This window comes from Falco rusticolus, chromosome 8, assembly GCF_015220075.1.
Source record: "Falco rusticolus isolate bFalRus1 chromosome 8, bFalRus1.pri, whole genome shotgun sequence".
In the NCBI taxonomy this organism is placed as follows: Eukaryota; Metazoa; Chordata; class Aves; order Falconiformes; family Falconidae; genus Falco; species Falco rusticolus.
The window spans coordinates 56841841-56857733 of NC_051194.1; the positions used below are offsets into that span (position 1 = coordinate 56841841).

General features: G+C 41.4%; 1 protein-coding gene across 1 annotated transcript; it reads right to left on the bottom strand.

Moving 5' to 3' along the window:
• Positions 1-899: 899 nt before the first annotated feature.
• Positions 900-15276, bottom strand: RBM44 (RNA binding motif protein 44). The gene is given in 15 exon segments (XM_037397617.1): positions 900-2016; positions 4734-4881; positions 5003-5148; positions 5945-6341; positions 6647-6720; positions 6821-6894; positions 7605-7736; positions 8063-8162; positions 8474-8623; positions 9514-9688; positions 10374-10550; positions 11722-11780; positions 11912-12464; positions 12466-12530; positions 12533-15276. Coding segments are annotated over 14 exon segments (3111 nt in total). The 5' UTR covers positions 13394-15276; the 3' UTR covers positions 900-2016.
• Positions 15277-15893: the final 617 nt, after the last annotated feature.

A 15893-nucleotide genomic window follows, 5' to 3' on the forward strand; every position in this document is an offset into this window, starting at 1 on the left:
CCGGCACACACCGCCCCGGCCCCGGCCCCGGCCCCGGCCGCACCTGCCCCGGCCCCGGCCGCCCCGCCCCGCGCGGCTGCCGGCTCCTCGCCCCGGGGCCGGCGGGCAGCGGGAGCGGGGCCGCACGCACCCCGCAGCCTCCTCCCGCCGCAGCCACTTGGCTCCAGCCTGAGGCTAAGGATCCCGCCTGCCGTCTTTCTACAGAGGATGGGAAAACAAGTGTTTTGTGGGTGTATTTGTTTGGGGTTTTTTTAACCGAGAGCAAAATCATTGCGGAGCGAGCACAGCTCCACCTGCAGCTGGTCACCGAGTGTGGCCGATGCACGGGCGAGCGCCCGCTTGGGCTGCTCGGGAGCGGGACAGCCCCCCGGGAGCGGGACGGACAGCCCCCCGGGAGCAGGTGAGGGCTCCAGCTGCACGGTGGGCACTGCCCTGAAAGCTGGTCTCCCTGTGAAGGGGTGAGCTCACAAGGCACAAGAACACCCGAACGAACACCACAGGTGCCAACTTGACTCGTTTCACATCATACACGTTTCTGCCTTCCCAACAGAAACAGAACAGCTTGCATGCCAGAAAGCCAGCTCTATCCTAAACTATTAATAACACCCGCCTAATTACAGAGTCTGGGGAATGGAAACTGCAGTGTTTGCCACTAATAATGTGGTACAGCAAGGCCTGCCCCTGGTTTCATCTTGATATGAGGCCCCATGTGCAGCTTCAGGTCCAAGTTCGAGCACTGGCTGTCGGAGGCAAGGCTGGCGCTCAGAGAGCGTGACCTGCGGCAGTTCTGCTAAGAGGAGCGGGAACAGATGAGATCAGAAAACAGCACAACAGGGGCACAACTTTCTGAAGAAGGAATTTTAACCTTTATTCACAAGTAAGGCTGCTATTTTCAGCAGCAAATGCAGCCAGGATGTAGAACAAAGTACAACGAAAATACAAAGATGGACAACAACAATATACTGTCTTGTTGTGCAATATCGGAGCATAAGCCTGTCCACATCAATCAAGGATAATTCTCCTCACCCCCTGACCAGACATGTACACCTAAGCTGCCTTCCCTTTGTTTACCAGAAGAGGATTTAAAATCTAGACCTCTTCTGTATGGTAATGACACAGGCAAATGTGAAAGACTGGATACTTGCAGCTTTCCTCCTGCTCCCCCTGTATCAACCCAAACCAAAAGTCTTGGGGAATGTGTGCTTCCCACTATACCAGGCACTGGGACACAAAAAAATAAAAAAATAAATAAAAAAAGGATTCAGAAGCCCATCCTCTGCTTGCACCAACAGAAGTGGAATATGACAAAAGAAAATGCCATGCACTGAAAAAAAATAATAAATTCAAATCCAGGCTTCAACCTGAAGGAACCACTGGCTGCATCGCTGCTCTGCAGCATGCAACACAATTCTGAGTCAAAAATGGACATGAGAGAACTCTGCTGCAGCATGGATTGTGTAACCGTGTCCACCAGCGCTGCCAGCTCTGAAGCCTGGTTTTCTAAAATGAAGCCCTTGCTGCCTCCCTGGTATTCAAGGGATACATGAAATTTCTACAGACTATTCAGAATCAGATTATCTGGAAAAACAGAAGCTTGCTGGCTGTTTATGAACATCTTAGCGGTTACCGCCATGCCTAAAATCAAGTGGCACGCAAGAACCAACGGTTGTGTACCTCAGCCTAGAAAACCCTGCCCGTATTACAGAAGTCTTGCTTGGCCGAAGCGTGATCTTTCTACCTTAGAGAAAACCACTGACATGCTTGAACCAACTATGAGGAACAACAAAACTGGGAAAAATCATATAATACCTACCTAAACAGAAGAACATCTCAAACTGACCTTCAGGTTATATTCTTTTGGATAAGACTGCCTATCATACAGCGACACTACCTGAGTTTTCATTAAGATCCACAGAAATAATTCCAACAAGAAATACAGTACGATCCCGGAACAAGCAGAATTTTCAAAAGTCTTCCAAAAGGAGATGATCAATTCCTCAAAATTTAGGAAGCCATCTACTTAAAAACAAACACATACACACAAAAAAGCAGTAGGTAAGTTTTACGTGTACATGCTCAAGCTGAAACAAAAGGAACGTCAGCAGTTTTAGTACCCCAGAAAACCACTCCAGAAGCTGTAACAATTTTGTTCTGTACTGCAGAAGTACACAGAAGACTGAGGTTTCCTATCTTCAAGAACCACATGAAAGAAATTACTACAATAAAACAAAACACATAAACTTTGTGGGGAAAAAAAAAGGATCACCAGATATGATTTGCTGATTAATTCAATTAATTCAAAATTAAGTTATCAAATCCTCATTTAGGAGTACATAGGGTCTATGCATTTCTGTACGTTTCTCAAAGCCCGGTTAGTTATGCTTTGGTAAGACCCATCTCCGCTGGCCTGTTTTTAAGTTGTTACTATGCAGATTATTAATTTCACAGAAAGCTTCCAAGCATGGACATTTGGTACTAATAAAATCTAAGGAAACAGCCGTTTTTAATGCTGCACTGAATAACTTTTATAGCATCACAATTCCCGTTAACTGCTGCCTACCGTTAGGCTTAGAAAAGAGAAAAAGGTTAAGCACACTGTTTGTATGACAACTGCTCACTAATGAGAATAAAAGGACTTCAGTCCAAAATCTAACTTCTCATTTCTAATGAATTTACTCCTTCAAAACTAACAAATATACAAGATCTATAAACATTCAGACGTCCAACTCCAGGCTAAGTCAGCCAAAGAAAAAAGCAAGATTATATCGTGCTGTACTTCAAAGCTGAATTTAAGTCGTTATACATTAAATACTATGTAATACAGTTTGATGTAAAAGGGTTATCTGTACAACTGTGGACATTTCATCAGCTTGCAAGAACACAAGGCTCCAAGGTGGTATTTCTCCTTGGACACTTACCCTTCAGGGAAGTCTAAAGCTATGCACATACCAGCAGGAGCACAGATAAGCTTTTAGCAGAATCATCTTTTCTTAAATATATCACGTACTTATTTCTTACTATGGAAAGATGAGAATTCTTTTTCCCCATTACTTAGTAGCGACTTGGCTATTTCACAGCTCCCTTATGATGAAAGTAAAAATTTTTATAGGTCATCATCTCTTTAGCAAAGCAACAGAAAAAAAAATACTATCATAGGAACAGTTAGAACTGTAAAGCCCATGCACCATTGAAAAAAAATAAAAATCAATTGACAGGGAAAGCATAACATGTTTGAGGCTGCTAAAAACCTTACTAATTGAAACTACTTTTAAGTGTAAGGTTGTTTGTTTGGTTTTTTTTTTTTTAAAAATGAGTACACGTCCATATCTGCAGTCCTGAGGAAATCAGTCAGTAGATTAATACAAAGACTTTTCTTTATTAAATTGTATATTGACTCATAAAGGCATCTGTAAAAGCTCAGAGGGCAGTGAAATGCCAAACTACACTAATCCTTTCAAAAGGAACTCGGCCAAACATGCATATCGCTTGAGACTTGCTCGTGCTCTTCATTACAGTCTCACGCTGTATGTGAAGTCCCGTCCTATGTCTCCATGTATTTAATGCCATTACAGTCAAGTCTTTCTGAAGGACTTTCCTGGTCACTGATGTTCCTTCCCAGAGCAGGACTGAGACGGATGACCTATAAGCATCTATTTGTATATTTCATGTACCCATGGAAGCTTTTCTAGCCCAGGCTTCTGCTTTGCCTTTCTGGGCAGAATCACTCTGCTTCTATGACAGTCCGAGTACGTAACGCACAGCAGTTCTGTCCAGGGTAAGGCTGTGTTACGGTTTACTCGTGCAAGACGGTAACATCTGCCTTGGCATCTGACCGGGGGAGTTTAGTCTGATAACCAACACTCAATGGGTGGGAAAGACACCTGGATAGGTAAAACTATCGGCACAAATACTACTCATCTTGGAAGAGGTGGCTTCAGTTAAAGCCAAACTGACTTCTGGACAACCTTGAAACTGAAGCTCTGAGAGCAAAATCAGAGCATTAAGAATTTGGTGCAGTTTTGGGAAGAAACACTACAGAAGAATAAATACCATACAGATTGTTTGTGGGCAAAAGCAAAGCTGGAGCATTGCTTTGCTAAGAACATACTAAGAACAGTGCGGGAAACAGAGTAGTCACACTGCTAACAGCAAAGCAAGCAGAATACCAGGCTTAGCAGGAGATCGAAATAAACACCAACTCAAGGAAGTCTCCTACAGGAGAATATATATATATTCACACCCCTGGAATTCTGGGCTGTGGTTTTAGCATTTTTAGCATGTTCAGTTTGTTGCAGTGTCCAGTGCCGTGTCACCACACAAGATGTCCTTTAACGCAAAAAACCTAAAAGACATACAGCCCTGCTCTGTTAGACTTCTAGTCCAGAACTGCATTTCATGCATCAAATAAAAATCATCAATTTTTAAACCAAAAATGAGCCTATGCTGGGATTTCTCTATGACATGGTACGCAAGGACTGGCCATTAGATGTCACCGTTGTACAGAAGATGCAAGACATTGTCTCCACTAAGTTAATGAGTCCAGCAGTGCATGGCCAGCAAGCCAGTCTGTTTACAGATGTTCCACAAAACAGCGAACAATCCTTAGAAACCATTGTTTAAGTGGATCTGTTCAGAGCTTTATACCAAGTTACTTACTAATCTAGTCAGGCTATACAGCTACACACTTTCAAGTAGTTTTAGTTCAACACATTTCTGTAGGCTAGAATACTCACTTATTTACATTGTTTTTCCCACCCACAAGTGGGTGTCGATTTCCTTAGAATGACAGAGGTCCTTTCCACAATAGAACTGATGGACAAGCCACTTAGGATACCTTTGTTGTTCTTCCTCACCTCCAGCAGAGCACTCACGATTTTGGCTCTGTATAAGTAAAAGAAGTAACTGTCTACATCACATTTTGTGCAACACATTTAGCACTTAGTTACTATGGATATTGGATCCATTACAAATCAGGGCAGAAATTAAAACCAAATACTCTCACCTACTAGCCTCTGGATGAATTTCTTGAAGCCTCCTCAATAATTTGGTAAAGCTGCTCGAGTTCACTGCATCAGGAGAAATGAAATCATTGTATGAATTGGTGGAGAAAGGAGCAGATGTTTTCTGCAGGAATTTTTCTCCAGTATCCTAGAATCGCAACAAAATAAGCAAAAAGTGAATGGGTTAAGTATTGTACAATGAATACAACACATCTTTGCCACACTGTTGTTACAGAAACAGAAAAAATGACAAATACAGATTTAGATCAGTAAGTTATTCTAATACAACCAGTCATATTATCCAATCTGTAAATCACAAATAAAATGACTATATGCATTTATGTGTAACTGACATTTCTGCTACTTTAAATTAGATCAATTTGCATTTTCCAGAGGACTAGCATGCTTAAAGTTAAATCCCCAGTAGTACTGTATCTATCATTTGAGAAAGCAACACCAGCAATCCAGCAGTCACCAACTTTGCCTTATCCTCCAACAACCAATATAAGGAAATATAAAGTACTGTATTTACACATAGATGTTTTAGATTTATATTGAAAAACCCAAGAGTTTCCCCTCCAGTATCCCAAAATCCTCCTTGTGTAAAATCACCAGATGTCATATATATATATAAAAAAAAAAAAAAAGTGTTATAAGTGAAAGCTCAAAAGAGAAGAAAAGCAAGATGAAAAACGTCTAGTGCAAATGGCCAGGTTCCCAACTGGCTTAGGATTAAGAAAAAACAGATGTGAGTACCACAATTCGATACAGGGGTAAATGAATAGTGCTCTCACCCTTCTGCAGCATGCCAGAAATTTATTACCGACGCGTAATGTGTTTTCATATCCTAACATCACTCTACATGTATTAAATCTAACGTACTATGGGACAAGAAGCTGTATTGCTTTTAACATGCCACATAAAGGAGCCTCAGTAATATTTACCTTTTTATTAACTCCAAGCAAATAATGCGCCAAAATTTCAGGAGATGATTTCACAGCAGGGCACTTTGTTTCTGAAGGTACTTGTGCAGAGCAAAAAACTTTTGAAGAAGTCATGGGAAGGAGATGCATATTCTCAGAAGCAGAGGTGGTGTCAATTGCCTTCACAGAATTGGAGGCTGAAGTGAGTGTTTTATCTTGACTGTTTCTTTGACCGTTATCAACAGGTTGAATTTCCTGCCAAAGCTTATTTGTGAGTACTTGGGAAACTGAATATTTAGTCTGTGATGAAGTATTTACAAGTTCAACGCTTACTGGTTTTCCTTTTATTTTTTTCTGGTTCATTTCCTCTACAGCTAACTTTGCTTTATTAGTGTCTTTAAGGGAAAGAAATGCGTATCTAAGGCATAAAATAAAAAAAAAAAAAAAGAAACTAATTAAAGCACATTAAATTATTATCAGTAAGAACACATGACAGTTCTCATCTTTTCAATATTAACTGTATCTCCATTAAACTCAACAGAAAATTTCAAGACTCCTTACCTTCTCATAAGATGAGAAGCTGTCTGGAACGACAAGTTTTTGTCAGCCTATCTGTATCTACATTAATTACTGAAACAAATTCATGAACAACTCCCTCCTATCTCCTATGATTCACTTCAACAGATAAGAAGTCTGAAACAAGTAAAACTTGTATTAATATACCTGCAGTTACCAGAATCCACAGAGATAAGAGTGTCAGAAATCCCGTACTTCTGGAAATGTGATCTTAAATCACCCTACAAAATAGAAGCACATTTGGTTGCAAATGTAGAGTATGAAAGGATTCAGAAAGGAGGCAAGACATTACCACTGTTATGTAGATAAGAACAGGCATACCTCTGACACCGAGGAACAAAGGCCACCAACACGAATAAAAGAATACTCATTTCCACTCTCCATTGTCTTCGCGGCTAATAATAAATGTAAGAAAGTAAAGCATTACTAACTATTATTGTTCCAGTTCAAGCTAACATCATCTCTGTCGGTTTTGGAAAGCGTAGATAGAAAACCTTTTAGAAATCTAAAAGAATAAAGGCTATCTTCTCCAGAAAATGGGCATCCTGAGAAGTGGAACAGTTTAGTTTGTGAAATCTCTTCTCTGTGAGTATTTCCTGAGGTTGAAGAGGCAGAAAAGATACAACCAGAGAAATCACTGGTATGAACTAACAGGTACCAGTGCTAAAGCATGGGCAGTGTACGGTGAGTCCCCACCACGGAGCACACAAGCTCTCCGCTTGCAACACACTGGGACTTCAAACCATGCCTGTCTCTGGGACCCAAGTCCCCAAACGCAGACCACTCCCAGCTAACTCTTAAGAAGGAAGTATGGGGAAGGAAGCAGAAAGAGGAGGAGAAGAAAGAAAGACTTCCAGCTACACAACTGGCTGGACATTTACTAAATTGAGTTTAACCACTGTAGGTAAAGTTTTCAAGGAAAAACGTGGATGAAAATAGCTGAACATCCGTACAAGGATTCACTGCAAGTCAACGAAAAAGTAAGTCTGAAATCCAGCTAGCATTTTTTTCCAAGTTTATTTATGCTTGTAGAAGGAACAGAAAATACTCAAATAATACATAAAAATCATTATTTGGTATAGCAGCTTAAAGCACACAACCTTACCTCTTAAATCAATCATATCTTGTTCTCCTTTTTGCTTTTTCTTTTCTTCAGCTGTTACTGAAGAATCTGCTATTGTCACGTCCTCTTTAGCATCAAACCAATATTCATTCCCTTCTTCTTTTTTGATAGAGTCTTGACAGTTGAAAAAAATTTCAGTGTGTTAAAATTCAGAGTGTGGTATGTCATACGAATGAATATAAAATATTTGTGTTTAAGAGGATTCCACCTACCTCTATGACTTGGTACTACATTACACAGAGGTGACACATACTACTCTTCACTTGTGATTTAAGTGGCAAAGTTTTTTTTTCAAATTAACATAGAGCTGATAAAACATTAAGCATTCCACCACAGAAAGGACAGTTGAGTATCTGTATATGTTTTACACAGGGTTTGGTTTTTTCCCCAACAACGCAGCTAACAAAAAATAGTGTTTATATTAGAAGTCGACCGCTTACCACGTTCCGTGTCCTGACCTTTACGTTTCTCAAATGTCTTGGATGAAGAAGAGTGACTCGGCTGACCAGCAGCAGTTGAACATACAGTCTGTGGACAGTCCTACAACGATGTTTCAGTTATGTCATGGCACTTGCATTTGATTATGTGTTATTTTTATATGTTTCAGAATATTAATTGATTGAACAGGTGAATTTTAAAAAGTTAACCTACTGATCATCTTCAAGAACCCTCCAAGTTATTTTATTTGAAAGGACAATAAAAATTCTAGTCACGTGAGCTGCATTTGCAATTACTGGCAGAGAATCCCAGCTTCAGCCCTGAAGACTGTGATTGTATTTGCATATACCTAAAAGGAGACTATGCTTCACCACGTTAATGTCTCTGAAACTCAGTAACAAAGAAGTCCCTACCATGTCAACAGAGATCATCTTTTCTTGCAGTTTTGGTGCTTCGAAGACAGCTTTTCTTTCTGAAACAGAACTAAAACAGATCCAAAAATTCCATAGAAAATATGGCACAGCAATTTTAAATTCTACAATGATACCAAGTAATGTGAAGTATTAAATACTTCCAAAAGCTCACAGTAAAATACACGTGCTTAATAAATCTTAGCTTAAAATGAGAACCAAAGGTTTTTGAAACCTGTGTTTTATAAAAGCATTGGTTGCAATCTGAAATATAAAGCTATGTTCTAGGCGTATATTAGGCTCTTTTTCCTTTATAACTAGATGGCTTTCTGTGTGATGTGTCTATGCACGTCTTTACAATTTGATATCTCAGTGAAATTTTTGATTAATTTTACTAATGCTTAACAAGAAAGTTGAGAAAGATCTCTAGCTGTTTACCTGACACAGTAAAAACTTACTGCCAAATCTGGTTTAATCTCCACTTACACAAAGTAACAGGATGTGGATCTTGAACATGCAATACCATGTGCGTGCCCGAAATATGAAGTTATCTTCCCCATCCAGAACAGCTTCTTATATGCCTAATATTATCTTTGTTGGCAACAGAGTCTTTTTTTTTTTTTAAGATAGACAGCATTAAGATTAGAGACAATGATCTTAATAGTGAAATTAGGGACCTGGGAAAATTACATGTAAATTGAAAACATTTTCTATAAAGACAGTAAAAATACAACTCCATAGTTTGCATACTACAACGCTACAGAGTAAAAATTTCTTTAAAATCCCTGTACCTAAAGTGCTATGCTAGTCTTTCAGCTAAATAGGTTGAAACAACAAGATACATCCTGAAATAAAGAAATTCTAAGCTTAACACCTTTTAAACTCACTTCTCATGTATTTTGAAGTTTAATAAATATCACAGATGAGAACTACTTACTCATAGCAAAGATCCTTTCCGATCAACTGTCAAAAAAGAAAAGGTTTGTCTTAATTTTCTGAAGGAAACAATTTATATTAAAACCAAAAAGCAAGTAAGAAGTTACCTTGCAGGGGACATAAGAAGATGAGATTGGGAACAACTTAATCTCAACTGATAGCGGTGGAAGTGCATTTAAAGATATGCCCATTTTTATTTTCGTTCTCATACTGTTGTAATTCTTTCTTAGCTCTTCCAAAACCGACATGAGAGATGAATATAATTTAGTATTTCCATTACATCTGTTAAAATATGCATAAGAAAACAAGATCAACTTAGACATTTCACTCATTTTACTGCTTCCAGAACTGCCCAAACATTTTATAGCGTTTAAATATTCCCCCACATGACACACAATAAGCTCACTGCTAATGCACACAGCCGCTCTCAGGAGCTGTACTCTGTTTCACAGCATTACCACCTGCTCTCCTGAACCCTCCCGCACGCCACAGAGCAGACACTACAGATGGCAGTAAGGTTTTGTAGCTTACCCATGGCCCAGTAAAGCCTTTGGAGGCAGGACTTCTTGGTTGAATTCCAGGTGCGTTACAGGTCGTATGCTTTATCAGCTGGAGACTGCAATCACTACCCCCTGTCTGCCTCACCTCCTAACAGTTTTGCACCTCCTCTCTCTTTCTCCTTTACCAGGGCATCTTGCCCACTCCTGAGCAGATTCTCTGTGCTATTCCTTCTGTACAGAAAGGCATTCCTGGAAACAAACTGTATTTTGCTGGGTCTGTGAATGCTATGAAATTTTTAGGCTGAAAATAAAGGCTTGGCAGTCACAAGGACGTAAACTCTTTTGGACAACACCACTACCTTTAAATACTATTACAAGCTACAGATGGAATACATCAATAGCATTTAGCAATTAATGCCTTTTAACCAAGTTATCCATTTAATCTAAAAAGACATTAAAGCACGTGCCTGCTAAAATCTGTGTTTTCCTCCAAAGCCAGTTTGTAAATCTTCAAGCAGTGTTGATAGCACATCTGATAATGAGTGTTCAGAACCTCCAATTCTGCTTCAATTGCTCTCTGCAGTATTTTTTGACAGTAGCTTGATGCAGAATTCTTCACAGCTTTTTTGTCAAGGTGTACCAGGCTTTAAAATAATAATAACAAACAAAATCTTGAAGCTCTTGAATCAATTAAGTTAATTATGTTTTATTTTAAAACATGTAGCTTTCCAGAAGCTATTTCTGATATAATTTAAGGAAAAAAGGAAAAGAAAAATTAAACCAGTTCCTCCTATTCACTATACAGGAAAAACCTTTGTCTTACGGTAGCTTTCACATTATAATCAACCTTAACTGAGAGGTGGGAACTGCACGAGCACCAGAATTTCTATCCATAACCTGCAGTTGTATGAACATAAACGTGGCAACTCTGTTCATCTACAGACACACCTATTTTTTTCCAGAGTCACAAAATAATTTAGGTTGGAAAGTATCTCTGGAGGTCTGCAGTACAAACCCCTGTTCAAAGCAGAGCTAACTTCAAAATTAGCTCAGGGTTTTAGCCAGTTCAGCTTTGTTGTTGGGTTTGGGGGGTTTTTTGTTTGTTTTAAAACTCCAAGGTATGGTAGCCAATATGACTCTCACTGTATGAACCTTTTTCTTACACCCACTTAGAATTCCCCCCACTGTAACTGTTGGCTCTTGCCCTTTCAAAACACACCTCTGAAAAGAATTTGACTCCTACTTCTCTGCAACCCACCACCAGGTTGCCAAGAACTACAAGGAGGTTCCCCACCTCCACAGCCTTTCCTTCTCCAGGCTGACCAACCCCAGTGCCCCCAGCTCTCCCCACACATCAGGTGCTCCCCTCGCCATCTCTGTGGGCTTTCCCTAGTCCACCAATCTCCTGCACTACAAGGCCCACAGCTGGAGACACCTTTCCAGATGCAATCTCACGAGCACCAAACTGAGAAGAATCAACACTTCTTCCACCCGCTGGCTGTGCTCTAATGCACCCCCAGGATGCTGTTTGTTTCCCTTCCTTGCCATATGGGAGCACTGCTGACTTACACTTGACTTGTTCTTGGCCAGTCTGCAACCATGGAGCAAGGCTGCTTCAGTCTTGGTTCACCTTCAGGAGGTCTTCAGCTCATTCTTCTCGCTTGTCCAGGTCCCTGCCTACCCTACAGCATAGGAACTGCTGTCCAACGATCTTTTAATACCATCAGTTTTGCTAAGTCAGGGCCCACCTTTCAATCATGATGAAAGTCTTATCCTCAATCTAGAAGTCCAAACCAAGACCAACCCACAACCCACCTGTCAGTGCTTATCTTTACACCACTGCTACGCAGCTCATTTTTTGACTCCTGATGTTCCTAAACAAACAAACAAAAATTTTCAAGTTACAGATTAACATTTTTATAGACAAGTTCTGAGGAACTTTAACTTTAAAAAGTTCTAGATACCAAAATTGTTTGCTTGTGGTTTTTTTTTTTTTTTTAATTACCTGAGTTTGTGAACTTTCAGCTGTTGCAGTATTGCCAATGGCATGTTTTTTCAGCATGTCAGTAAGCTGTGACTGAATTTCCTCTGTGCTACCCTCTCCACATGACCAGTCTGTATTGCAAGCAACGTCTGCACAGGTTTCAGGACGCCTTCCCACTGGTCGAGATTTGTTCATCATTGTTATTTCTGTATTAATAGCCATTGATGAGACACAAACCTGAGCACTGGTACTTCTGCTTGTTGTAAAGCAAGCTCTAAAATCAGAACTCGCATCAACAGCCTGGTTAATCATAGAGTCACTGGCAACACTTTTCAAGGTTTCATGATGCTCCAACTCGGAGTTCAGGCAGCTGGTTTTTCCGTGGGAGGATTCTTCTGCAACTTCCACCCCAAAAAAGATATTCTTGCTAGTGAGAATTTCAGAGACTGCAAATTGGGTTTCAGCATCCTTTGTAGTGCAGTCAGTGCAGCTGGTACCATGTGCGCACACACCAGATTCTTCACAACTGTAGAAATCAGAGTCCCGTGCACATTCACAAAATTGCATAGCTTCTGCAGGGGCCTCTTCCCTTGGTGACAGTAAAGGATTGTCCTGCTTCACCGAGATGCTGTGAATGCGTCCATCATTCTTTTCAGACACTTCTTCACTTGTAAAGATTTGGGGTGGCAGCGTGCCATCAATCAGTGCTGTGTCTTTCACCTCGCCATTTTGTATACTGTCACGTACCAGCAGATTTGGCCAGACCCTACCTTCATTCCCACAAGAATGACTTCCAAGCATACTTCCACAAACACCACTATGATATTCAGCTTGCTCTTCTTGATGATCACAAGTCATGCCATTGCAATCTGGCAGAGACAGAGAGTCCCGAAACAGGTGGGGAAGTGCTGGTACAGCTGCTTCTGGGCAGGTCTGGTCACCTACGCCATACTCAGAACCAGGAGAACAATCTTGTGACACATCAACAAGATTTTGTTCCTGTGTGACTCCATCCCCTGGAACTTCACGAACTGGATCGATCAGCTTTAAGGTTTCAATTCCTATAGTTTCCCTTGGCTCAGAAAACTCAACTGAGCTATTCCTATCATCAAAATCTTGCTCATGAACACTAAGATACTCCGAATCTTCACTTAAATGGCTTTGTCTGCTGTCATGACACCCTTCATTGTCACATGCCCCTTCCAACACATCAGCTTCTTTCTTGCTAACATCTACCTCTGCACAGCACATTCTCATTATCTTTGTATTATACATACCAATATCCGCATCTAAAGATGAACTTAAATAAGGTAAGCTTTCCTCTGCCAACTTTAATTCTGAAACATTGGCAGAATGTTCCTGGCCAAAACCTGAGTGGTTAGCTCCTGCTTCAACACCTCTGACGAGCGTGCATTCAGCTTCCTCACAGTAAGGAAAAAGATGGGAGGTCTGACTGATGCATTTCCTTTTGCTGTTAACATCGCTGCTATTTTCTAATTCCATGGTACAAACACTTAAGCCCTCCTCCTCAGAAGTAATCCACACAACTCACTTCTACTTCAACCTCTCAAAGTCATGAGCTTGTCTCTTCCTAGCAGCTTCTCACCTTAATAAAAATCAAGAGAAGTTTGAGATACTCCATAGTATACAGGACACTATTATTTAAAAAATACATTAAATTAACCATCTTATTTTTACCTACTGCACACTAGTATAGAAGCTAGGAATTACATGACGTGTTCCCAAAGAAATTCTAAGAGCTCATGGAAGGTTGTAATACGAATTTGCTGTTCTTGCTTGTTCGATTTCAATTAAATAAAAGCATCCTCAGAGACCAATTAATCCTATTTCCTTACACTCTTGGGTGAAGTTTCCATCCTCTTACCGCTGAAGCATTTCTTGGCTGGTGAATCATCAGACTCCCTGTTGATACACAGTAAACTATTTACATCATACGCTAACTCCATGACAGCACAAGAGGTGTTTAGACGCACATACTGACTCTGAAAGTCAAGATGCTGATGGTAATGGACTCGGTGACTGCAAACAGAGCTCACACCATTCCTGACTGTATACTGGCCTCTAAGCACTCCTTGCCACAAAAAGCTTACACCTTCTTGATCCACGACCAGTATATTTACTATAGGGACTATATTTCAGTCCAGGAGCTATAAAAATTTTAAATGAGTCAAGAGGTGAACTTAAGAGCTCTGTGTACCTTGAGAACTAAACACTCTTCAGGTGTTGGACAAGGGGGTAACGGAAGCACATTACTTTTAATTCTGGGGAAACAAGAAGAAATGTTTATCAAGCAGAGAACCATAAGAAATCCTGAGAATCTTTACAACCAGAAAGCGTAAGTCATAAAGGAGGACGGGAAGATGGCTTCTTGGATCAGAGCATTTATTTTAGCAAAAGAAGAAAGCTGGACAATACACCAAAGCAAAGCAATACACCTGCTCTGCACCGGCAACAAACCTAGTTTCATAGCAAACATGAACAAAAAACAAGAGAAAAAGCACTTAGAGATGGAAGATGTTCTCTGTGAAGCTTTTTTCTCATACTCGTCCATTCCTCTCCATCTTCCCCAGAAGCTTGTAGCGAAGAGAAGGGTATATACAAATGTTAAGACGTATTTCTGTTACATATGCTTTCTGAACTATTTACGTAAAACACAAAAGTTTTCTGTTATAGTCACTGGTCTCCAACCCAACTATAATCTTACATACAGCACAGCAAATTACAGTCCTGTCTGTAACTCTTCCCCCTGCGAGGGCATGCAGACCAACCAACAGGCCCATAAACTGGGTTTCACATGCTTCTAAAGACGCAAGTCACCGACTCAAACTCTAGAGGAAGTTTCCAGAGCGGTGAAACATAGTTCATAAGGAACTGAGTGACGTACTGGAGCACAACACAAGCTGCAGGTGGAGCATGAGGGGAGACTGGAAGCTCAGACCCGTTTCTTGGCTTAACAATTTTAATTAATGAACATTACCCCTGTTTCCGGGATTAACATACAGGTTACACCAGCTCTGCCCACTCGATACCAACAGCGTGATCCAGGCCTCCTGCCCGCACGGGAAGGTTTGCAAACGGACCCCCCTAAGGGATAACTTCATGTCAGCCCCTCCTCACAGGCAAACATGGCTTGTTTCTTGCGCCCGCATCCGCTGAGCATCGTCATTAAAGTGACACCGTTTAAAATCACTTAATGAAAGTAATTTTAATCATTTACCAGAAGTCATCAATAGAAGTCACCCTCCAAAAAACCCCACACACCTTACTATGATTTCATTATGTGCTTCTAACGTTATTTTTGTTTCAAAAACGTGAGCTTTCTTATGATGGTTAACTTTAACTTCATCTCTCACTGAAGCATTAGGCAACTTTTAAAAATTTAATTAATTAATTATATATAATATTAAATTTAAAAAAATCTTGCTGTAACACTACCAAAGCAGAGCTCAGATACCCATACATAAATCACAACGTGTTATCACAGACAAGTGACTTCCCCCCACACTTCTTAAGACCAGGTTAAGGGGAACAAGAATCAAAACAGCTCTACCTGTGCCCCAGGCACGTAACAACCTTGTTGCTCCTACTACCGACGTAGCTGCGCCGGTTAGAAAGCGGCACCGATGTTAGAGCGCAGCTTCCATATGGCGGAGAGCCCCGGGGGAGGCAGGGGGGCGCCCCAGAGCACCCAAGGAGAACTCCCCGGGCAGAGAACGCGGCCCAGAGCCCTCACCGCGGCTCCAGGGAGCCCCGCTGCCCACACGCACCCCCCGCGTCCCGTAACGCCCCCGCCGCTTACCCGCTCCCCGCCGCGCCCAGCCGCCAACCGCCGCGCCCGGCACGCGCTCAACGGCCGCCACCCGCCGCTCCCCGCCCGCGCCTCCAGCCCATTGGCCGCGGCGGGGAGCGCTCCGGCCCCTGATTGGCCGGCGGGGCGCCAGCGCCAAGCGCGTGCTGCCACCACCCCGCCCCTCGTCTCCTC